Consider the following 25130-nt stretch of genomic DNA (forward strand, 5'->3'; position numbering starts at 1 on the left):
CAAACCCGGCTGCTAGTGCCTCCACCTTGTCCATTACCTAGTATTGATTCTTTTTTTTTTTTTTTAAAGTGAGGCAATTGGGGTTAAGTGACTTTCCCAGGGTCACACAGCCAGTAAGTGTTAAGTGTCTGAGGCTGGATTTGAAACCAGGTACTCCTGACTCCAGGGCCGGTGCTCTATCCACTGTGCCACCTAGCTGCCCGCCTCGTAATGATTCTTTATGTGTGTATGGAGAGAGAGAGAGGGAGAGGGGGAGGGAGACAGGGAGGGAGAGGGGGAGGGAGACAGGGAGGGGGGGAGACAGGGAGGGGGGGAGGGGGGGAGGGGGGGGGAGACAGGGAGAGGGAGGGAGAGGGAGGGAGAGGGAGGGAGAGGGAGAGAGGGAGGGAGAGGGAGAGAGGGAGGGAGAGGGAGAGAGGGAGGGAGAGGGAGAGAGGGAGGGAGAGGGAGACAGGGAGGGAGGGAGACAAGGGGAGAGAGAGAAAGAGGGAGAGAGAGAGAAAGAGGGAGAGAGAGACAGAGACGGACAGAGAGAGAGAAAGAGGGAGAGAGAGACAGAGACGGACAGAGAGAGAGAGAGAGAGAGAGAGAGAGAGAGAGAAACAGAGACAGACAGAGAGAGAGAGACAGAGAGGAGGGGGGGAGAATGAGAATGACAGAATATGAGAGAATAAGAATGAATTTATAGCTTCAAAGTCAGGGAGACCTGGATTTAAACCCTACCTTTGACACACACATGCTGTGTGACCCTGGACAAGTTATTCAAAGTATTAGTGCTCCAGAGGCTACAATCCAATACCTACTTCGGGTAAAGGGGGTTTCCTCACCTGAGAATTCCCAATAGTAATCACAGATCCAATCTCCCTCTCCCTCCTCCTCTCCCTGCCTGCTACAAATCAGGACTTGATTTTTTAATTCTGTTAATTGTCTAGACTTAAGAAAGGGATGAGCAAAATGCTGATTAAACTTAAAAGTGTCACACATCCGCGTGCGCGCCACCCCCCCCCCCCTTCCTAGAGAGCTGGTTGTAAAACATTTACGGGCACAACCCTGCTTTTATGTGTTGTCTTCCTCTTTCGAATAGAAGCTCCTTGAGGATAGGAATTATATTTCTTTTTGCCTATATTTGCTTTTTTTTTTTTTTGGTGAGGCAACTGGGGTTAAGTGACTTGCCCAGGGTCACACAGCTAGTAATTGTTAAGTGTCTGAAGCCAGATTTGAACTCAGGTCCTCCTGAATCCGGGGCTGGTGCTCTATCCATTGTACCACCTAGCTGCCTCCCATTTATTTTTGCTTATGTTTGCATTCCTAGCACTGAGCACAGTGCTTGGCATACAGACCTGGACAGACTACATCTGAGATGCCTCTACATTTTGAAAAGGCATTAGGAAACTTGAACCTCATCTATAGTACGTCAAACAGGAGTGTGAAAAGCCTGGATCTAGAGGCAACTGAGGACATAGGGAAGCAATGGGAAGATTTTTCCAGAGAGGAAAGACCTAGGAAGGGACTTGTTGTTTGTCCTTTGTTCTCCAAGAGGACCGTGACATCAGGAGGTCATGTCATGGCTTGAGGTGAATTGGATTTAAGTGAGGGAGGGCTGTGTGAAGTCACCAGCTTCACTTTCTCCTCCAGAGCTATCTGGATCCAGTGGTAAGATATATACCAGGACTGAAGATGGCCCAGAATGTTTGAGGCAATTGAGGTTGAGTGACTTGCCCAGGGTCACGCAGCTAGTTAAGTGTCAAATATCTGAGACCAGATTTGAACTCAGATCCTTCAGGGCCATTTCTCTACCCACTGTGCCACCTAGCTGCCCCAGGAAGGGGCAAGATAGTGTTGATCAATTATTTCAAGGGTGGATGTATGGAAAAGGAATCAAACTTTATTTTTGTCTTGGGCCTAGAAAGCAGACCTAGAAACAATGAGTAGGAGTTGTAGGGCGGCTGATTTTGGTTTGATAAAATACAGGGGAAAAGTCTCTGACAATTCACAGGGCAGGTAGATGGATTGGAGTGCTGGGTCTGAAGTCAGGAAGATTCGTCTTCCTGAGTTCAAATCTGGCCTCAGACACTCACTAGCTGTGTGACTCTGGGCAAATCCCTTAATCCTGTTTGCCTCAGTCTCTCATCTGTAAATGAGCAATCATCCCCCCCCCCCCCCCCCCCCGTTCTACTATGTTATGGAAATGCTTTCTTTCATTTCTTAAGTTCAGAATAAAATAAATAAAAAAGTATTTGCGTTTTGGAAAAAAAAGTGATCTGGAGAAGGACATGGCAAACCACTCCAGTATCTCTGCCAAGAAAACCCCAAATGGGATCATGAAGAGTCAGACAGGACTGAAAAAAATGATAAGGCAATTCACAGTGTTCAACAGGGGAATAGATGTCTCAAGTTAAACCACAAGCTTTCCTTTATCTAAGTTAAAATGTGCTGAATAAAACACATTGCTATTAATAAAACATGTATTGCTATTAATATTCAATAGCCAGCCTGCCTTTTCTTGGAAGACTTCTAAGTCTGGCAATAGACTGGGATGGTATCTAGGTGCTAGCCATACAATAGGTGCCCAATGATGCTTGTGGGCCTGATTTACACAGCACTCAGAGCTGTGCTGTGTCCACATTACTCCTCAATATGTGCTTCTCAATAAGGATCGTGGTCATACCTTCGGTATGTTTTTCTCCAAGCTATCATTGGTCTACTTAAATTTCATCTCTATTTCCTCAACAGCCCTTCTCAAACCCAGAGAAAGAGATCATTTCATTATGACTGCCAGGAATAGAGTCACTCAGGAATTGTTTGAAGGCATTTTATCATCCCATTTAATCAGGAACTGATTTATACCAATCCCTGGAACATTATGCATATTAAACCTTTTCGCTCAATAGCCCACATCGTCACTGATACTGACCAAGTTATTCAGAGTAAATTGAAAAAAAGACATCTCACCTTTGAGACCCAGCCTAGAGCAGAATGTGCTTAGCAAGAGCTATTGGAGAATCATTTACAAATTACCACCTGCCAAGGCCAGACCCTGATGTTCCGCTGAGTGGGTTTTACACGGAGCCCTGCCCCTGTTTTGGTTATAGATTCAGTCTCTACACAGTTATCAGGATGGGCTTCACAGCTGCTGCTGTCATGTATTGTGCCTCTGATTAAAAAGCTAAGAAATAGGACAGTGAGCAGAGAGATCCCTAAGTGGACATTTTCTTTATTATCCAAAGATTGAATCTTAGACGTGACTGGCTTAAGGAGCCCTATAGGAGAAGTTCTTAGGGGTCCAGGAAAGGTAGGACCCTTCATGGTCCATAAATTGGGCCTTTCTGGGGAGTGAGGGGCTAGAAATTAGCTCCTGTGTGAAATTTTACTTGTTGACCATGACTTTAAATTTATGTCACTGATGGAAATCTTTGAAGTGAATTAAAAGTGCCACCCCGATTCTAAAGGTTATGCAATACACATTCACAGTTCAATTGGACAAACATTTATACATATGCGCTAGGTTGAATGAAAATTGAAGTTTATGGTCCCTGTCACCAAAAACTTACATCTGAGTAGGACATTCATGTCGGCGTATATGCATACTCAGTAGAATGGTTACATAAGTCAACTGTTTATTCTTCTATAGTTGTCTTGTATCAGGGACTGCCTATATATCTTTCATTTAGATATAAATAAATACTTGTCATATCTTGGAGCACATCTTGAGAACAACTAGCCTAAACAATGTGAAAGTAATCCTTTGTTAGTAAAGATGGCCCTACCTAAAAAATTCTGCAAGAAAGGGACGTGGGAAAGACCAAGGTGAGAGGGTTCCCGTAAACAAGAGTCGTGAGATGTTTTCACTAGGCTGTGTGGTACTAATGCCATTGACATGGAGACCTAGACTCTAGTTCTGCTTCTGCCACTAACTGGGGAAGTTCGCATCTCTTTTTCCTCATCTGTAACCTGAAGGGACTGTTGTTGTTGTTGTTGCTCAGTCATGGCTGACTCTTAGTGATCATATTTGGATTTTCTTAGCAAAGATATTAGCGTGGTTTGTCATTTCCTTCTGCATCTCATTTTGAGACAAACTATATATATATTGGCTGGGCAATAGGGGTTAAGTGACTTGTCCAGGGTCACACAGCTAGTAAGTGTCAAGTGTCTGAGGCTGTATTTGAACTCAGGTACTCCTGAATCCAGGGCCAGTGCTTTATCCTGAGGCAAACAATATTAATTGACTTGCCCAGGATCACACAGCTAGTTAAGTATCTGAGGCCACATTTGAACTCAGAAAGATGAGTCTTTCTGACTCCATTCTTGGCACTCACTCCACTGCAACAGCTAGCTGTCCGGAAGGGAGGGACCGGACTAGATAATTTCTAAGATCCTTTCCAGTCCTCAGATTCTGAAGCTATGAAATTAAAAAAAATTAATCTCTTAATGCCTAGGAAATTCTCTAAGACTATAATGCACAGGACTTGCCAATCAGCATGAGTGAAGGGCATACCCACACTAGGAGTTCCCCATATCAAGTAAATAATAGGTTGAGCAGAAAAACAAAAGAGAAAAGGGCCATAAGAATCAATCAAAACATCCTTGTGAAAAGTAATTTCCAGCCTGATGTAGAGGTATGTATGCTAATAACGTCTTTTTTTTCCTTTCTTTCTTTTTTCTTTTTTTTTTGCAGAGCAATGAGGGTTAAGTGACTTGCCCAGGGTCACACAGCTAGTAAGTGTCAAGTGTCTGAGGCTGGATTTGAACTCAGGTCCTCTTGAATCCAGGGCTGGTGCTTTATCCACCTAATAATGTCTTAAGGATGTAAAAATGAATAATTAAAAATGTTTTATTCAAGTTACAAGTTCCTAACAGAAGAAATTCATTCCTGCTCAAGAAAAGCAATACAGTCTTTTTTTTTTGTTGTTGTTGTTTTTTGGCAGGGCAATGGGGCTTAAGTGACTTGCCCAAGATCACACAGCTAGTAAGTGTCAAGTGTCTGAGGCCAGATTTGAACTCAGGTACTCCTGAATCCAGGGCCCGTGCTTTATCCACTGCGCCACCTAGCTGCCCCTGCAATACAGTCTTTTTACGACTCTGTGAGAGGAAGGAAGGAAGGAAAGAAAGAAACAAAGAAACAAAGAAATGCAGCTGCAGTTTCTTATAGGCTTCTGTCCTTCTCCATTGAAGTGAACCAGTTACTATGTGGGAGACCAAACAGTCTCCTTGGTGTGTGAACTTAATGGCTTTTAACATTCCTTAGCAAAGCAAACAGAAGGTGCCTCATGAACCAAATTAGTTTTATGGGCTGATCTCTTCATGAGCTAAGGCTATTATATACACACTACATCTCTCCCTATTCCCTCCCAATGGACCATTCCGTTTACTGCAAAATAGATTCAGAAGTTACTATGAAGAATGTAGCAGATGCAGAGCCAGAACACCTGGGTATAAATCTCAGCTCTGTTACAGGCTTGTTGTTTGACTGTAGGCAAACATCATTTCACCTTTGTACCACCTTGGTATACTCCTCTGTACAGTGGGAATACCAATATTTGAGCGAATTATTTAATAGGATTGTTGTCAAGAATTTTGTGAAATGTAGTGCTGTATCAATCTGGGTTATAATTATTTTTATTACCAGAGGAAAAGAGGATTCACTTTAGGGAGACAGATACAGAGGAAAGAGCACTAATTCTGGAGGCAGAGGTCCTGGGTTCAAATCCTACCATTTACTACTGTTGAGACATTGGACAAATCATCTGATGTGTCTGGTTAAACTTCCCTTCATCTCCCTCATCTCTGAAATTAGGGGGTTGGGCTAGATGACTTCTAGGAGTCCCTTTGAGTTCTTTTCTTTTAGATTTTCTTTATTTTATTCATGGAATAAAACAAACATTTCCATAACGCAGTACAATAAAAAAGATGATTGCACACAACTGCCAATTTACTCTGGCATCCTATTATACCTTTCAGATCTAAAGAAGCAATGTGGTAGCATAGTAGATAAAGAGACCGATGAAATCAAGAAGACCTGAGTCCAAATGCTGTGTCAGATATTGATAGATATCTAGCCTTGTCACTTAACTACTGCCTACCTTAGTTTCTTCATCTATAAAATGGAGATAATAATAACATTGACCTAACCTGGTATAAAGCTTAAATAAGGGAATACATGTAAAACGCTTTACAACCTTAAAATGCTATAGAAATGCAAGTATTATTATTATTATTATTATTACTACTATGATCCCATGAGCTTCCTGACCTTCACAGTCCCTCTCTTATTAGATATCAACCTTTTCTTTTTTTTTTTTTTTGATGAGGCAATTGGGGTTAAGTGACTTGCCCAGGGTCACACAACCAGCAAGTGTCAAGTGTCTGAGGTCGAATTTGAACTCAGGTCCTCCTGACTCCAGGGCCTGTGCTCTATCCACTGTCCCACCTAGCTGCCCCTGGATATCAACTTAAACCATGCTGAGGATGTGCTTTCAACAAAGCCAGATTGGGGATTTTTCAATGGGAAGTTGGAGACTGACAAGAGGAGGCTTTTCTCTCTGCTGCTCATTACAATAAGGAATCCCATCAGGATCTCTTTGTGATTACTCAGCTGTGGCCGATTGGAGCAAATAAAGACAAAACCAATTTTCTTCCATTTTATAAGTGGCAGAGCTTTTAGGGAACTTTTCTTTCTGCATTTCTCTTGTCTCTCCTGTGCCTCTGATTTTGTCACACTGTACACACATTTACAGACGCAAATAAACTCAGGCATAAGGAATTGTCTTTAACAATTGGCAAATAAAATGAACAGCTGCACGGTTTCAGATCCTATCTCTGCTACTTATTACCTGTGTAACCTTGGAGAAGTCATTTAAGCCTTTCTAGGTGTTTAGTTTCCTCATCTGTAAAATGAAGGAGCTGGACTGAACTTCTAAGGCCCCTTCCAATTTGAAACTGATGACACTGTGATCCCACAGACTGTCACTCAAATGTGTTTTGGGTGATGACTAGGCATGGTGCTGGCCAGCGCCAGGAGGCTGATCATAGCAGCTTTTCTGCAGAGTCAGATTTGTTATGTAGGCAGCATGCCATCTACACACCCCAATGGAAAGCCAAGAGATGTGACGGGAAACAACAGGCAGTTCAAGATGGGAGAAGAAGAGAATAGACTGGAGTCTATAACATCTTAATGTTTTGGAGGATTTGTGTGGTACAGAGAAAGATTAATATGAAGACTATGTGGAAAGACCTTTGTGAAGTGATGCAAAATCAGATCAGCAGAACCCCAAACGCATATCAACTGACTATACTTATTTAGAAATCCAACATGGGTTTTTATTAACAGGAAATATGTTTTAGGAGGTTTTGTGGTACATATACAAATGTAGATATTCATACATAAATGCATATGTCTCTATGTATGCACACATCTATCATCTATCTATCCATTCACCCACCCACCCATGATTTTATTTCTTCCTTCCTTCCTTCCTCTTTCTTCCTTCCTTCCTTCCTTTCTTTCTTTCTCTTTCTTTCTATCATCTATCAATCATCTATCATCTAACTATAATCTATCATCTATCTATCTATTCACCCACCCACCCATCCATCATTTTTCTTCCTTCCTTCCTTCCTTCCTTCCTTCCTTCCTTCCTTCCTTCCTTCCTTCCTTCCTTCCTTCCTTCCTTCCTTCCTTCCTTCCTCCCTTCCTCCCTTCCTTCCTTCCTCCCTTCCTTCCATCATCTATCAATCATCTATCATCTATCTATAATCTATCAACCTATCTATAATCTATCTATCTATCTATCTATCTATCTATCTATCTATCTATCTATCTATCTATCTATCTATCTATCTATCTATCTATCTATCTATCTATCTATCCCTTTCTCTCTCTGTTTTTTCCTTAGACAAGATTGTTAATTCATTTGTATGTGAAATTCCTAGTGAGAACCTACTACTGCCATTACAAATTGGTACCTGCTGTGAAGCCTAAAATCTTAAATAGTTGCCTTAGCCACTAAGGATTCACTTACATAGTCAGTATGTATCAGAGGCAAAGCTGATCATAGCATTCCTTACTTCTATCCGTCTATGGGACTATGGGTCTGTGTCTTTCTCTGTTTCTCTGTCTCTGTCTCTGTGTGTCTGTGTCTGTGTCTCTCTTTCTCTCCTTTAACACCCCAGGTGTCTCTAAAGTCTTAGTAGAGTTTTAAGATTTAATATATCTCTCTCTATATATCTACCCAGATATATGATTTTATTGATATATGGAACTTCTCAGTGAATACATTTTCTCAACCAATGTAGCTATTGAGCAGTTTACAGGCATAGAGAGTTGCCCGGGGGCAATGAGTGGGTAAATAACATGTTCTAGGTTACACAACCAGTAGCTATTAGAGATGGGACCTGTGCTAGGTCTTCCTGATTCTGGGGTCAGCTTTCCTTGTACAACCTCCACACTGCCTGCCCTGCTCTGCTTTTTTTCCCTCTCTCTTCACTGCCTCCTTCTCTTCCCCTTTCCTTTTCCTCCTCCCTCCCAACAAACAGACACATGGAAAATACTTTTTGGTGGGGCTGTTGTCTTTTAATTTGGCTAATTTACTCTGAGCAGCAAAGTGGCACAGTGGATAGAGTGCTGGGCTTGGAATCAGGAAGACTCATGCTTGTGAATTCAAATCTGGCTTCAGACCCTTAATGGTTATGTGACCCTGGGCAAGTGACTTAATTCTGTTTTTCTCAATTCCTCATCTGTAAAATGAACTGGAGAAGGAAATGGCAAACCACTCCAGCATCTTTGCCAGGAAAACCCCAAATGGGGTCACAAAGAGCTGAATGTGACCAAGGAGACTCAATCACAACAATTCTATTAAATGCTGAGTGTTTACATTTTATGGAAGACCTTATTCCTTATTATATTTGTTCATTTGGCTTGTTAGTCTGTGATGGTTATTTGAGTTTATGATAATTTTTAAAAATCAAGAAGTGCAAGGGGAGGGCTCAGGATTGTGTGTGTCTGGGTGGTTCATATTAAGCACGTTAGGGAAGAACTCCCAGGGACTCAAAATGGAGGCAAACACAGAGATACCATCTCTACTCTCTTCTTATCTGCCACTGTCTGACAAAGTAGTAGCACCCAGAAGGACTTGGCATTAAGCCTTACCTATGGCACGGAGGCAGCCACACACCAGGGAGAAGGCTCACCACGGATTTACATTTTACATGGAATAAGTGGCAGACGGGAAAGTGGCAAAGTCTGGTCTCAGTTGCTTCGAGGCAAGTACTTCCTAAACCTTAAAGCTATATATAAAGATGAATTATACATTTCTTGAATTGAATTGAATGAACTAATAATTTCTTATTAATAAAGAGTGTGGCATAGTGGATAGAGAACTTACCTTGAATCCAGAAAATCAAGTCCTTCCTCTGACATATATTGACTGTGTGATAATTGGTTAGTCACAGTAACCTCCCATCACTCTAAGCAACTCTATATCACTATAAATTTCGGAGAAGGGACCATGGGCATTGTTAGAAGGAGTTCCCTAACCCAAGAATTCCCTACATTGATGAAATCATACATCCGGTCCCTACACTTATTCCTCATTACCATTTTTTTTTTGGGTGAGGCAATTGGAGTTAAGTGACTTTCCCAGGGTCACACAGCTAGTAAGTGTCAAGTGTCTGAGGCCGGATTTGAACTCAGGTACTCCTGACTCCAGGGCTGGTGCTCTATCCACTGCGCCACCTAGCTGCCCCCCTATATATTTTCAAATGACACATGGGGAAAGTAAAATTAAGGGCCCTCAGAGAGTTCCTAGGGTGAATTTAGGGCAGGTGTGGGGAATACTATCCTCATTTGACAGATGAGGAATCTGAGATTGAGAGAGATTAAGTGTTTTGCCCATAGTTACACAGTGCCTAATGCAGAATTTTTAATTCAGTTCTTCTTGTCTCCAAATCCAGTGCTTTATCCACTGTGCCATTTAACTGTTTGTTTGCATTACTGGGGGATGATTACTTAACTTATGGGACATTAATTAGTGAAAAAAACTATTTATGTCTATGACTCTGAACGTGTCATAAATGACACTATGTTAAAAGTCATAAGTGGTATTATCTTAAAAACTACTTTCCTTGGCATGAGTAGTTTTTATGATATGAAATTTTCTGTGCATGTCTCTCTAGGGAATTCTTTTTCTCCAGGCTAAAGAATTTGCATTTTATTGGTAAGCAATGGGGAACCAGCAAAGGCATATGAGCAGTGGAGGACTATAATCAGAAATGTATATTACAAAGATTAATTTGGCAATGTGTAGGATGAATTAGAGGGGGAAGAAGCTGACGGGAGATGAGACAGACAAATGCTGCAATAATCTAAATGAGTGGTGAACAATAATTTGAATAGTGGGGGGTGGAAACAGAGGATCATTTATGAGAATTATGGTGAATATAGAATCAACAGGACTTTTGACTAACTGGATTAGTGGTGGGAGATAGAGAAAGAAGTAAGAATAAAATATAATTCTAAGGATTTAAGTCTGAGTGACAAGAAGGATGACAATGAATGGCATTAAAATAACTGGCGAATTCAAAAAGGACAGATATTTTGGGGGAAAGATGATTAGGTCTGTTTTGGAAACACTGGATTTGAGAGGTCAATGGGTCATTCAGGTAAAAATGTACTGCAGGCAGCAGGAAATGCTGGTCTGTTTCTCTGCCTTAATTAGCTCTAATTTTTTCTTGTTATAGTGATTGAATTGACTTTCTAGTTTCTGTTTTTTCCATCATAAAACTGATGTATAAAATGTTTTCTATTTCTCTGTCCCGCCTACTTCCTTCGCCTTTTAAACGAAATTCTCTTTATTTTAATTAACTCGGTCCATTATACTTCCTACTTATATGACCCCAGGAAAGTAACTTTGCCATTGTGGGTCTCAGTTCCTCATCTTCAAAATGAACAGGATGGACTAGATGACCCTTAAGGTCCCTTTGGTTCTGAATCTATGATTCCATTGTCCCATGATTTCTAGGTGATAGAACTTTGTCACCGCAGTTCACAAGAACAGGTTATGGAAATCTTAGATTCTTCTTCCCTGACAGGTTTTCAGGATTTTAGGGCTTGCTTTAACAGAAAAAAGTTAATAGACATAGATCTCATCACAGCAGAATGCTACTGAAGATCATACAAAGGAAGAAAAAAAGGGAGGAAAAAAAAGATAAATTTAGAGTGAAGAGCCATTGATTGAAATAGACTCTCTCTGGAGTCTTGGAAGGTCAGACACTTCCTATCACTATAGGGGAATTTGTGATACTCCAGAGTAGAGGGGCCTAAAAACGAAATTGTCAACTTGGTCTCAGAGCTAGTAACTTGTTTTTCCTAAAGTTGACACATGTAGCTCATTTTTACAGAAGGCAGTTTGATACCTCTTAGTTAAAAATTATAGCAGAAGGTACAGAGATATAAAACAAGTGGTAAGATAAATCTGAATACTGTACTTAAGTGCTGGAGAACTGGGTTGTCTTTGTGACTTTGCTATTAGATACCTGCATGACTTTGGGGAAATCCTGAGCCTCCTTGGGTATGTTTCCTCACCGAAAAAGTGAAGAGATTTAACTAGATAATATTAAAAAGTTCTTCGCAATTCTAAAAATCTATGACTCTATGAGTGTCCAAAATAATTTTCCATGCCTATGATGAAGTCAGAAGGTAGGAAAAAATGGGCCCGCCTAATGACTATTTATAGCTATTTATTTTCATACTTTTACAATATATGGTTCCTCCCTCTTTTGGACAATGTTTGAAAACATGCTCCTTGTTAAGCACAGTATAACTGGAAAAGCACTGAACTAGAAGTCAAAAGGCCAGGTTCAAGTCATGACTGCTATTGACTAGCTATTTGAATATGGTCAAGATATACAAACACTCAAAGATAGATTGTTAGTGTTCAGTTGCTTTTCAGTCATGTATGGCTCTCTGTGACTCCATTTGGGGTTTTCTTGGCAAAGATACTGGAGTGGTTTGTCATTTCCTTCTCCAGCTCATTTTACAGATGAGGAAACTGAGGCAATAAGGGTTAAGGGACTTGCTCAGTTTAACATAGCTAGTAAGTGTCTGAGGCTGGATTTGAACTCAGGAAGGTAGATATGATTTTTGCTCCTTTTCTTTAAATTAGTATATTTAATCTTTACATTTATTTTACTTATTGTAAACAAAGGTATCAATACTATATATATATATGTATGTATATATATATATATATATATATATATAAATTTTTTTTTTTTGGTGAGGCAATTAGGGTTAAGTGACTTGCCCAGGGTCACACAGCTAGTAAGTATTAAGTGTCTGAGGCCGGATTTGAACTCAGGTCCTCCTGATTCCGGTGCTCTATCCACTGTGCCACCTAGCTGCCCCCGATACAATATATATATTTTTTAAACTTTTTTTTTTGTGTGTGTGAGGCAATTGGGGTTAAGTGACTTGCCCAGGGTCACACAGCTAGTAAGTGTCAATCATCTGAGGCCGGATTTGAACTCAGGTACTCCTGATTCCAGGGCTGGTGCTCTATCCACTGTGCCATCTAGCTGCCCCTAATATATATATTTTTTTGTTTGTTTGTTTGTTTGTTTGTATTTTGCAGGGCAATGGGGGTTAAATGACTTGCCCAGAGTCACACAACTAGTAAGTGTCAAGTGTCTGAGGCCGGATTTGAACTCAGGTCCTCCTGAATCCAGGGCTGGTGCTTTATCCACTGTGCCACCTAGCTGGCCCTAATATATTTTTAAAGAAAGAATAAAGTTCCGAAAGAAGAAAGTTATTAAGATTTTTCAGTTAAGATGTATGGAAATTGAAAAGAAATAGATTTAGTTTTTCTGGAATAAAAAAAATTAACATTTAAACTTATTAAAAATTGTGTGTTGTCCCAGGACATAGTGGGTTCCCTCTCACTCCAGGTCTTTAAGTAAAGGATTTTTGATCACTTATTATTTATGTTGTGGAGAAGGTTTTCTTTCCCCTGTAGGTTGGACTGGAAGGTCTCTGGGGTTTTCTTCAGCTCTGAGATTCTATGACTCCTATCTTGGAGTAAGGGAAGGGACACAGAAGACAAGGACAGGCACAAGAGTACAGGTACATGGCTTATAGGATCAGGGGCCACTAATTAGTTCCCTCTGATGCTGTAAGTTATCAAGCACATTTCTCTTCCACAGGAGTCTAGGAGCAATGAAAAAAGGGGGTTGGGGAAGGTCAATGCATATTTTTTCCCCCTGAATGACTAAAAGATTACTACAACAAGCAGGGTGACAGTGATGAGAATGGGCCATTACCATGAGCACACCAAAGGACCACCAGTCTGCACTCTGCGTGTGCCCTCGTCGATTCACCACCTCTGGAGCCATATATTCTATTGTCCCACAGAAGGAGTAAGCTCGCTTATCATGGTCGATGGCCTCCTTGCTCAGGCCAAAATCTAAATGTGGAAAACAAAAAAGATACAACTTAAGTATAACAGTAATCATCATAACCCTTTCCCAAGTCCAGTATCTCAGAAGAGAGAGTCAGGTCATGTCCAATTACATTTTCAGACACATTGGTTCTGACTGGCTAGGACTTATGTTCTCCCACCTTTTCTTTTTTTTTGCAGGGCAATAAGGGTTAAGTGAATTGTCCAGGGTCACACAGCTAGTAAGTGTCAAGAGTCTGAGGCTGGATTTGAATTCAGGTCCTCCTGAATCCAGGGCTGGTGCTTTATCCATTGCGCCACCTAGCTGCCCCTCCCACTTTTTCTAATAACATTCTCACCATTTTTTAAATGTATATTTATCTATAGCCAAATACCCTTGAATAGCTTAGAGCTCCCAAATGATAAATCTCAGAAAGTATTGCCATTTTGTGACCGTGATAACTTTTACTTTTGGGGTAATTTAAACAAGAGCTCTAGGCAGAGCATTATCACAGACTCCTAAGGCTCCATGAAGTATCACATTTACCTTTAATTGTCACCTCAGTCAAACTTTTGGAAGGTGTCCACTTATTGAGCTTTTCCAAGTGTTAACTCCTCCTGTGGCCTTGGTCTGAGAGGAAGTCCCCAGGCAGTGCAGATAAAGCTAAAGGCAGGGAAGGCAGAAGGCCCCTCACCTAACTTTGTGACTGTTTGGCAGGTACATGTACAATCTTGTAAGCAGAATGAAGTTCTATCAACAAGTATTAGGTAGCTCTTTTGGGAAACTTTGCTAGGGTTCCTCAAATTCTCTGCTACACCCCACTGTTTTTAAGTTTATGAAAAATGTAGACAAATACCCAAATACAAGCAGATCGAAGTAAAGAGATTATTGCCTGAAGTGTCATTATACTGCTGAGAGCAGTATAGTGGCATCAAGAAGTATAAAGGGACCTTGACTGGAGGATGTAAGAAGAGAGATGAGAACAGGAAAAAAATAGGAAATTTAAAAAGTAGAGAGATTAAAAAAACCCCAGCCAAACCCAAACCACAAACTCAAGAGAATTTAAAATATAGCAGAGAATAGATCATAATCTACCAGATCAACAAAAATATTTATGAAAATCAAGTGGAGCGCAGTGGATAAAGCACCTGGATTCAGGAGGACCTGAATTCAAATCCAGCCTCAGACATTTAACACTTACTGGCTGTGTGACCCTGGGCAACTCATTTAACCCTCATTGCCTGCCCCCCCCCCCCCAATCAATTGGGAAGGTACTTGCAAACAAATGGAAGTTGTACTAATAGATCTTTTCATTTTCAAATGACATGTAAGGGGGGCAGCTAGGTGGCACAGTGGATAAAGCACCGGCCCTGGATTTGGGAGTACATGAGTTCAAATCTGGCCTCAGACACGTGACACTTACAAGCTGTCTGACCCTGGGCAAGTCACTTAAACCCCATAGCCGTGCAAAAAAAAAAAAAAGAAAAAGAAAGAAACAAATGACATGTAAGTTTACAAGGGCTGAGATGAAGTCTTAGTAACAGCTGTCTTACAAACCTGTAATCTTAATGTGTCCCTCTTCGTCTAGCAGGATGCTAAAATTAAAGAAGAAAATAGGACTTTAGAAGAAGACTCAGCACATTAAACTATAAGAGACAGTGGAGAGAACAATTTTCATTAGCATGGTAGGAAAAAATATGTGCAAAGGGAATGGGACACGGCCAATGGGAAGTTTGTCTACATAAGTTTGAGTTAGGAGACAATATACTTTCTACTCAAACTGTTTCCTCTTGGTGGTGACAGAAATGATTATTAATAACCAATGATTTGGGGAGATCCAGAGTTTTGCCTTTTTCTATAGTCCTCATTTCAAAATCCAGTCTCTTGAAGGCCATTACTGATGATAAGATTGAATTAACTCTTCTAAATCTTGCTCAGACCCTACCTAACCTTACAAGGAATTTAATCCCATTGTGTTCTACTCAGGTTTGAGTGGGGATAAATTCTTTGATTAAATTGTCAAGGCTGGGGGTAATTTAGAAATAAATAACATAATCAAAGTTCATTAGAATAGGCTGGGTTTTTCACTGTAATATTAATTCTCTCTCATTATTTGCTAACCAATCAGATTTGATTGCCACCCTCTGGAACATCCATTTCCCCAAGGCCATATAAGCCTCCAGCCCAACCCATGAGGGTCTTTGGCATTTGAGAGTGTCATTGACCTCTTTTGTTAATAATATGTTAGCCTTATTCATAAAATGATCAAATTAACCAGAAACTATGCCTCTCAAACTTTTTAAACATTACAGAATGAGGAAGGCACCCTTGGCCTTCTGGTGTATGCTTAATCAGTCAAAAATGAACAATTATTTTTCAATCATACCAGCATTCAGATACTTGCCTGCCGTGCATCAAAGTAGTTTTGGCAATTTCTCAATGGCTATCATTTCTTGAGGAAAAAGACAGGATTTGGGAGGGTTCTGAACCTACTCTGGCTGGTGGCTACACCACTCCAGAAGCACTTTAAAAAGTAATTTCTTTGAAACTAGGATGGTCTCAGAAATCCTAGGGGAGTGGTAGTGGTAGGAACGGATGCTTCCCAGGGGTTCAGGTCAATTCTCCAGGAATGTTTGGAATGTGTTTCTGGGATGCTTAAATTTTTCAGCAATTAAGAGGGGATGTCCATGCATAGAGCTAAAAACCTTGCCATGTGACCAGGGTATGAAGGATCTGGTCCAGGAGGAAAAGGAAGGGCATGAATTTAAAGATGAATAAATGATATCTTTTGACTTCACTGTTCCTTTGAATGCATGATTTTGGTGGAAATTTTTGTTTGAGGTGAAAATATGCTGTACGTTATTCCTTTCAGCTTTACTTTCCAGATTAATGTACCCAAAGTATGCTTTGAGGTTTGAAGTATATTGAAAATAACCCATAAATACTGAACTGGGAATACCAAGGCTATGGAATACTCATGGGCTAAGGGAACGTTGAGGAAATTTTGGCAGAAATAAAAGAAAGTAAGCCTATTTTTATGCCCCAAATGGCTGAATATGAATATTTTACACATAATTTAATATTAGTATTTTAGAAGGAAAATGTTGGTTAGCATCACAATGTTTCTCATTGTAATTCAGGTCACACAAAACATAAATTTTCTTCAGAAGGCAGTTTGGGAAACATTTTATACTATTATTTTTTCTTACCAATACATATACATATATGTATACACATACATGTATACATGCACACAGTACACATACGCATACATGTATACACATACACACAGACAACTGAGCTTGGGAAGGTATTTATTTGGTTTACTAAGGTTTGAAAAACACTTTGCACATTATCTCATTTTATTATTTTTTATCATACATAAATTCATTTTCTATGGAAAATCCATTGGGAAAATATTTATATTGTTTTTGCAAGCGTGTTAAAAAAAATAAAGGAAAAAACCGTGTTCCTGATAATTACAAGGTTAATTTTTAGCTGATGAAGCCATTTTTTTTTGTCTTATTCACAGTCCATACCTAGAAATGAACAGCTTTCAAGAAAGGTAAACTAACTCTGAGATAAACAAGCCATTTTTAAAAGCACTGCAATTAAATGCTATTATTGTAAAATTCTAAAAGATCATTTTAACTTTTAAAGGAGAATGGAATCAGCAGCCATTGTCTCAATATGTATGCATATATTCTTTCTCTCACACATGAATGTCTGTTTATCCCCTACATCTATGCGAAATAAAGCAGGTATAATATCATAGATTTCTATAATATGATATCCGAGAGATGAAAGATAAATTTGTTTTAAAGCTGATTTTCAGTGATACCTTTTGTAACCACCAAAGATGACAGAAAAGACTATACTATCTTATACTTAAAACTAACCAAAAGATTGCTAGCTAAAGGATCAAAGTACTTACAAATCAAATAGCAATTAAAAATATTTCCTTTTGGCATCACCTTTTCAAGACAGTTATATTTAATCAAATATTCTACTTTCTATGTTAAGATTCATGCTAGAGCTTTCAAAAATAGTTCAAATGTAATTGAATAAGACATGCCAAAAAATACTTGTTTATGTAGGCTGTCATGCCCACAACCTCACATAAACAATGAATTCCTCCCCTCACCATGATAAAGTTTAACATGCAAACTTTGCTTATGAATATTCAGATATTTCACACAAAAAAAGCTGAATCACATTTAGTGAATCTTGCCTCAGAGAAGAATTTTTACTTTATGCAGGTCAATTAGAACTGAAAAGAATATCATGCATTGAATCTAGTTGTCTCTGAGTGGCCATCTTCTTTACATCAGCATTATAAATAAAAGGGAAAGGGAAAAGGTTTTTTGAAAAAGCTGCTTTTATTATTAGTATAGATTAAACACATAGAGTATTTAATAAATGTTAGTTTACTGACATTCTAACATTAAAATCACTGGTTGATTGTACTGCATGAGAAGGTATCTTTGAAAGACAATTGAAAAAAAAAAAGAAAGAAAGGGGGGAAGCTAGATGGCACAGTGGATAGAGTACTGGCCCTGGAGTCAGGAGGACCTGAGTTCAAATCTGGCCTCAGACACTTAACACTTACTGGTTGTGTGACCCTGGGCAAGTCACTTAACCCCATTTGCCTCACAAAAAAAGAAAGAAAGACAATTGACTGCTACCTAAAAAATATACTGGGCCAGGTAGGTGGCCCAGCGGATAGAGCTCCAGGGCTGGAGTCAGGAAGACCTGAGTTCAAATGTGGCCTCAGATACTAGCTGTGTGACCTTGGGCTAGTCACTTAACCTTGTTTATCCCACTTTCCTCATCTATAAAGTGAACTGGAGAAAGAAATGGCAAATCACTTTGGCATCTTTGCCAAGAAAATCCCAAATGGGGTCATGAAGAGTCAAAAAACAATAACGAAAAGATGCTGAGTGGCTTATATTGAGAAAAGCTCTAAGTTCATTTTCTTTGAGTCTGATCAAACATCTAAAAGAACTTACTATGTATAGTGGAGAGGAGTAAAGAAGGAAAGAAGGACAAAACTCAGGGCTAGTTGAAAAATAATGGAGCTAGCACTTTACTTTAGGAAATGGTTCTCCCAGTATTCAGGAGGGTCTGAATACATTGCAGAAGGCAGCAGCTTCGTGGATTTTCCAGGGACAGGGAGAGAAGAGCATTCATTAGCATGTACTGGAATCTCTGCCTAGAAACTTGACAGCATGAAGATTTTCCCAGTTTGCTTTGCAGCGATTTTTCCAACTCTGCTCTGCATTGCTAGCTCTTTTAGTGAAGGAAGGGTGGATATGGGGGAAGGTTTCAGTGTTACTAACACTTGTCAGTGGTAGATAAGGAACAAATGTGAATTCCAGGAATTCTCCTTATTTCCCGTTGCTTCTTTCCTCACTTACTTTTCAGGCTTTAGATCCCTGTAAATGATGCCTAGACCATGGAGGTGGTCTAAAGCCAAGGCCAGCTCAGCTAAGTAGAACTTCACATCCTCTTCAGTAAACATTACCTAGTAAGAGAGAAAAGAATAAATGCGTTTACTTTCTTGTGTGGTTGATTTGTTCTAGAGAACTCTGCCAGCAAGAGTGACTCATTTCTACTAAAAAGTATACGATTTAGTCCAATTTGTTCTGCAAGAAAACCATGCACTCCTTCTACTTAGTCATCTTTGGCTGTTGTGATGGAAAAAAAAAGAGTTCATAGTTTCGAGATAAGGGAACTAAAAGATTAAATGTGCAGGCATCTCTCAAGCTTTGATGTGAATATATTGAATCAGAGTAGCCGATAATTCTCCCAATTCATGGTTACTTGGCCCTGGGCTGTGTTTTTGTACTTCTATGTAACTATGGGTATTTCTGTTTTGGGTAATTATAACAAACATTTCAATCCCCAAAATGGAGCCACATTGAAAACCCAACAAGAATAATTGACAAATATATCCAGATTTTCTACCCTGCTGAACTACTTCTTTAATGTAGAATAAGGAAAGGAAGGTATCATCTCTAAGTTTCCTTAAAGTTGCTGACCCTAGAGGTTTGCCCTCCTTCTTTGGGGAGAGAAAGAAAGAAGAGAGAGAAGTGGTTCCCATTTCAAAGGTTTCCTTGTTGGGCTTGAGTAAGGCTTTGTGTTCAAGGTAGGATCATGGATCTAGGACTGGGAGGTACTTTGAAGGTGCTCTAAGCTAGCCCTTTCATGAGACAGATGAAACTGAAGCCCAGAAAAGTTAAGTGATTTGCACAAGGTCATATTGGTAATAAATGTTAGAGTCAAGATTTGAAAGTGGTCCTTTGTCTCCAAATCCAGCATTCTTCCACTGCATCAGGCTATTTCAACAACGAATTAAGGAGATGTTAACTGATCAGGGGAATTTAAAAACAAGATTGATTATGGAATAGCTGGTATTGGGCTAACTGGCCCATGAACAATGAGAAGTTAGCTGTATATTCACATTACCAAATCTTTAGTGAGTAGCAAAATGGTTGTAATGGATAAGATCTGGTTTTAGAGCCAGGAAGACCTGGGTTCAAATCCTACCTCTGACATAAAATGGCAGTGTGATCCTGGGCAAGTCACTTTATTGCAGCTATATAGCACAGTGTATAGAGTTCTGGGCCAGGAGTCAGGAAGACTTGAGTTCAAATCCAACCTTGGATGCTTACTAGCTATGTGATCCTGGGCAAGTTACTTAAATTTTGTCTGCCTCAGTTTCTTTAACTTTAAAATGGGGGTAATAATATCACCCACCTTCCAGGTTTGTTGTGAGCATCAAATGAAATATTACTTAGCACAGGGCCTGGCACATACTGACACTTAATAAATACTTTTCCCCTCATTTCCTTCCTTCCTTGCTAGGCAACTTTCTAAGACTATAAGTTGTAGATAAGGTGTTGAACTATATTTCTCAAGGAATTTCCACTCTGGGCCCTGCTTTACAACAAAGAAATAATGCCCAATTCTTCTCTCTTTTCCCTTACCAAAAAATCTTTATGGTCTATCCACTTTTTTTTGGGGGGGGGTTTGCAGGGCAATGAGGGTTAAGTGACTTGCCCAGGGCCACACAGCTAGCAAGTGTCAAGTGTCTGAGGCTGGATTTGAACTCAGGTCCTCCTGAATCCAGGGCCAGTGCTTTATCCACTGCGCCACCTAGCTGCCCCCTATCCACTTTTGATATACCAACATAAAATAGCAAGTAATCTTTCCTGGGACTTCATGCATGATCTGAGGAAGAGAATAATGTAAAAGTTCTGCCATATGCTAAGCTAAATCAAGTATATGACAGTGGAATGAACATGGGCTTTCGAGTGAGAGAACTTGGGTTTAACTCCCCATCCTTGGTGCTTATTACCTGTGTGTCCTTGGGAAAATCACTTACCTACTCTTAACCTCAGTTTGCGCATATGGACAATGATGAAGTTGGACCAGAAGTCCTCTGGGGTCCCTTCCATCTTCCTCTTTATGATTGTACAGCTCTTGTTAACTACCTTCCCCTTTACTTTTGCACATCTAATGTTACCAACACAGGCAGTTTCCTTACTCATTTTGCTATTTTATCAGTCAGGTCCCTGGCTAATATTCAAAAGCCTGTGGACACATGGCACAACTGAAAGGTATCATACAAAAAGTATAACAAGATTGACCACCTATGGTAACTTTTAGCATCTAGTGATCCATGGAGAGAAATAGACACAAAACAGGTCAACTGATACCTTGTTAACAGCTAACATGTGCAGAGAACAAAACATCTAGCAGGATACAGATTGAACACAAAGTACTTGGGGAGATTCAGCCATTTGATGTATAATATATGGAAGTATTTGGGTGGAAAATAAAGACCTCACAGTCCCATGAGTAAAATCATGGTTAGACAACATCAGAAATACAAATTGTAACCAATGTATTTTATTAAAATGTTGATTCTTTATAATTCTTCTCTTTTAACGGGGACACTACACATTTATGTATTTTAGCCTCAATTGGGCCTTCACTGAAGCAAGACAATCATTTTACTTTTTTTTTTGTGTGTGTGAGGCAATTGGGGTTAAGTGACTTGCCCAGGGTTATACAGCTAGTAAGTATTAAGTGTCTGAGGCCGGATTTGAACTCAGGTACTCCTGAATCCAAGGCCGGTGCTCTATCTACTGTGCCACCTAGCTGCCCAGTCATTTTGCTTCTTACTAATTGATTCCTTATCTCACCCTGCCCCCCTAGAATATATTCCAAACATTCTTCTTTCTCCTCACATCTTTCCCTTTACCTGCTTATTAGCTGAGGACCTTGTCTCTTGTTTACTGATGGAATGAAGGCATCTTGATATAAGACCCCTTTTCTTCAACTCAAAATCATATTACAACATTCCCCACTCTGCTTTCTCCCAATATTTGATAATAAGGCTACTCTTCTTGCCAAGGTCAACCCCTCAGTCACCTTCACTAGTTTATTATTCATATCGTGCCCCCAATTGTGAATGTACTCCAAAGCTCTAACTTGTGTTCTCTTCTTTTCTCTATATTTTCTCTTGGTGATGGATTTAACTATCATCTGTATGCATGTGGCTCACACATCTGTATATTTAGCCTCTGTTTCTCTCCAGAGCTACACCTCTGTGTTATTCACCTGCCTACTGGGCATTTCCAACTGGATATCTCAGCTATATCTCAAATCAACAGGTCCAAAACTGAACTCATTATCTTTCCCCTCTTAAACTTTGCAATTTCTGTCAAGGGTACTACCCTAACCTCAGCCTCTTCGTGCTGCATATAGAATCAGTTGCCTCAGTAAGCTCCTTGTGAGTAAAGAATGTTTAATTTTTTTGTGTTGTATCTCTACAGCCTAGCTTAATGCATAACAAATAGTTATTATTGTTCAGTCATTTTTTTTTCAGTTGTGTCCAACTCTTTGTGACCCCATTTGGAGTTTCTTGTCCAAGATACTGAAGTGATTTGCCATTTTCTTCTCCAGCTTATTTTACAGGCGAGAAAACTAAGGCAAATAGGGCTAAATGACTTGCCTGGGGTCATATATCTAGTAAGCATCTGAGGCCAGATTTGAACTCAGGAAAATGAGTCTTCTTGACTCTAGGCCCAGAGCTCTCTCCATTGTGCCACCTAGCGGCTCAATATAGAAAATGGTAGGTATTTAATAAATGCTTGTGGATGAACATAAGCACTAGTGTTGTCACTGTTACCAGCAGAATTCTATGGGTTTTTTTTTTTTGAGCTTAATATGCAGTATGTCTTTCAACAACCCAAGAAACTAGACTAATTAGAGAACAGAAGGATCATACAATCATAAATTTATATCTGAAAGAGTACTATAAGGTCATTTATTCTAACCCTTTGTTTAATAGATGAAAAAACTAATTTCTAGAGTGATTAAATGACTTGTCCAGGGTTACATGGGTAGTGAGTGACAGTGCCAGGATTCAAACCCAGGCCCTCTTTCTCCAAATCCAGTGTTCATTCCTTTGTGGTAAACTATTCCATTTAAGGTGACTGAAGGTTGAACATAATAAAGTTCTGAGCCTGGAGTATGGAAGATCTGAGTTCAAATCCAGCCTCAAACACATACTAGCTGTGTGACTATAGGAAAGGCACTTAACCTCTGTCTGCCTCAGTTTCTTTAACTATAAAATGGAGATAACAATAGTACCTATCTCTCAGGGTTGTTGTGAGGATTAAATGAGATAATCATTGTAAAGCACTTAGCACAGTGCCTGGCACATAGTCAATTGCTGTAAAAATATTAGCTATTATTGTTGTATTTAGAATTACTAGTGAACATGCAGGCCCTCTATTTCCATATATTGTGGAGCACTTGAATAGATGTCCCTGAAAATAAACTGTGATTAAGGACTTTCACCTGGTGTGGGTAGCAAAGCATCCTTCCAATAAGGATCACAAAGCAATTTGGAAACAGCGTCAGATAGCAATCAGAATAAGAAGCTCACATTTCTCTATAAAAGGGCAGTAGAGAAAGCCTAATTATTGTCACTCTCATACAGAGACACAAAGGAGTCATTTATTCATGGTCTCTCAGCAATGCTAGGTCTCGTGTCTCTTTTGCATTGCCCCGTGACATTCTCCTTACAAAACAAATTCACGTCATCAAATCTCTCCCGAATCCCCAACAGTTCTAACCTGAATTCTAGAAGGAAACCTACGGCAGCTCATGTCTTTTACAGCTTACAAGCTTACCTCTTTGGAGAGTCTGGTGAAAAGATCTCCTCCCCGTAGGAAATCTAATATTAGATACAGTTTTCCTTCCGTCTGAAAGGCTGTATTGGGAAAGAAGGTAGGACAGTCCATCAGTTGTAAAGGTCTCCTTGGATTGGATATTACTCATTCATTCTGACTTGTCTCTTTGTACTTAAAAGTTTCTCTTTGATCAAAATAATAAGATCCACTTATAAAACTGAGTCATTTCAGAAAAGATACAGGAATTCAAGTGGGAGAAAGGATATCAGGGTGGGTAAAACAGATAAAATGGTCTAAAATCAATAGCTCTACCTTCTTTAAAAAAAAACAACAACTAGGGTTTTAGTATTTCCTACTCCTTTTTCTTTTCGTTACAAAAGAACCTGTGTTATTATTGATGTTGATAGGTCATGGGCAGGAGTGAGGGGAATATGGAATATAGCCAGCTGATTCAAGTTTAATAATAAACCTTAATTTCAATATACTTGATAAATGTATATGTTTTGATATAATTAATAAGTACATTAAATGGAAAAGGCTGTGAAGATTATGGTACTGCAACAATTTAAAACATCATAAGTTTGAGTGAAAAAAGACCTTAGGTTGGAGAATGCTCTGTTTATCCCTATACCTTCCATAGGACTGTGTTCTTTATAATTGTGGTTGACGTCACTGTTATTTCTTTTATGGAAGCATCTGGGACTGGTTAGCACAGCTGGTTATGGCACCATGCTAATGAAACTAAGTCTATGATTAGAACACTTAGTGTGGTTAATTATCCTTGTTATTATCCAGGTAGCAGATAGCACAACCAGCTATGAACTGTCCTGCAAATGCATTGCCTTGGTGACCCAGGAGACTAGGTGAGAGTTTGTAGCGGGGTCAATCTCCCTGGTAGCTATGATTACAGGCATGCACCACCACACTTGAATTTGTAAGAATGTCTAAATAAATATATTCAGTTTTTTATTCTGATGGCTTTAAGAAGAAATTATTAACCAGTATTGTGAGCTGAAAGATGACTTCTTTTCTTTTTCCCTAAAGCCATTTGTTTCTGTTTTACATTTATACTTTAGTTTCATTAATAATCTCCGCCCCCCCCCAAATTTATTCCCTTACAAGTTTTTGTCTTTCTGCTCTATCTTGCAGCATTGCAGGCCCTAAGTCACTGCCAAGCCTTTAAAATAAAGGAGAAACCTTAAGACTTAAAAATAAAGGAGAATCCTTAAGACTCAAGTAAAAATATAACTAGAATATTGCATCACTAGCGTCTCTTGACATATCCATTTTTTGGAACTTCTTTCTGCAACTGTAAAAAATCCCCTAATTAAGGGAAGATAAAATGGTAAAGAAAATTGCATAAATGAGTTTATGAAATTATTGGGCCTTGAATCATTTACCCATTATGATTTTCTCAGGCATTTTGTTTATGAAAAACAGGAACAAATATTGAAATCACTCAAGCTAGAATACATAAGAATTTTACAATCAGAT

The 25130-nt window shown here is 39.4% G+C and overlaps 1 protein-coding gene across 3 annotated transcripts in view; it reads right to left on the reverse strand.

The window, feature by feature from the left end:
- Nucleotides 1-25130, reverse strand: part of RPS6KA2 (ribosomal protein S6 kinase A2) — a 599568-nt gene that overhangs the window by 105443 nt on the left and 468995 nt on the right. For all 3 annotated transcript variants that reach the window (XM_044005229.1, XM_044005231.1, XM_044005230.1), the window contains 4 exons: nt 23637-23716; nt 18846-18952; nt 14986-15023; nt 13312-13454 (listed from right to left, as the gene is read on the reverse strand). In XM_044005229.1, the coding sequence (XP_043861164.1) occupies nt 13312-13454; nt 14986-15023; nt 18846-18952; nt 23637-23716 (368 nt within the window). The remainder of the gene's footprint in view (nt 1-13311; nt 13455-14985; nt 15024-18845; nt 18953-23636; nt 23717-25130) is intronic.

Source organism: Dromiciops gliroides, chromosome 4, assembly GCF_019393635.1.
Source record: "Dromiciops gliroides isolate mDroGli1 chromosome 4, mDroGli1.pri, whole genome shotgun sequence".
Lineage (NCBI taxonomy): Eukaryota > Metazoa > Chordata > Mammalia > Microbiotheria > Microbiotheriidae > Dromiciops > Dromiciops gliroides.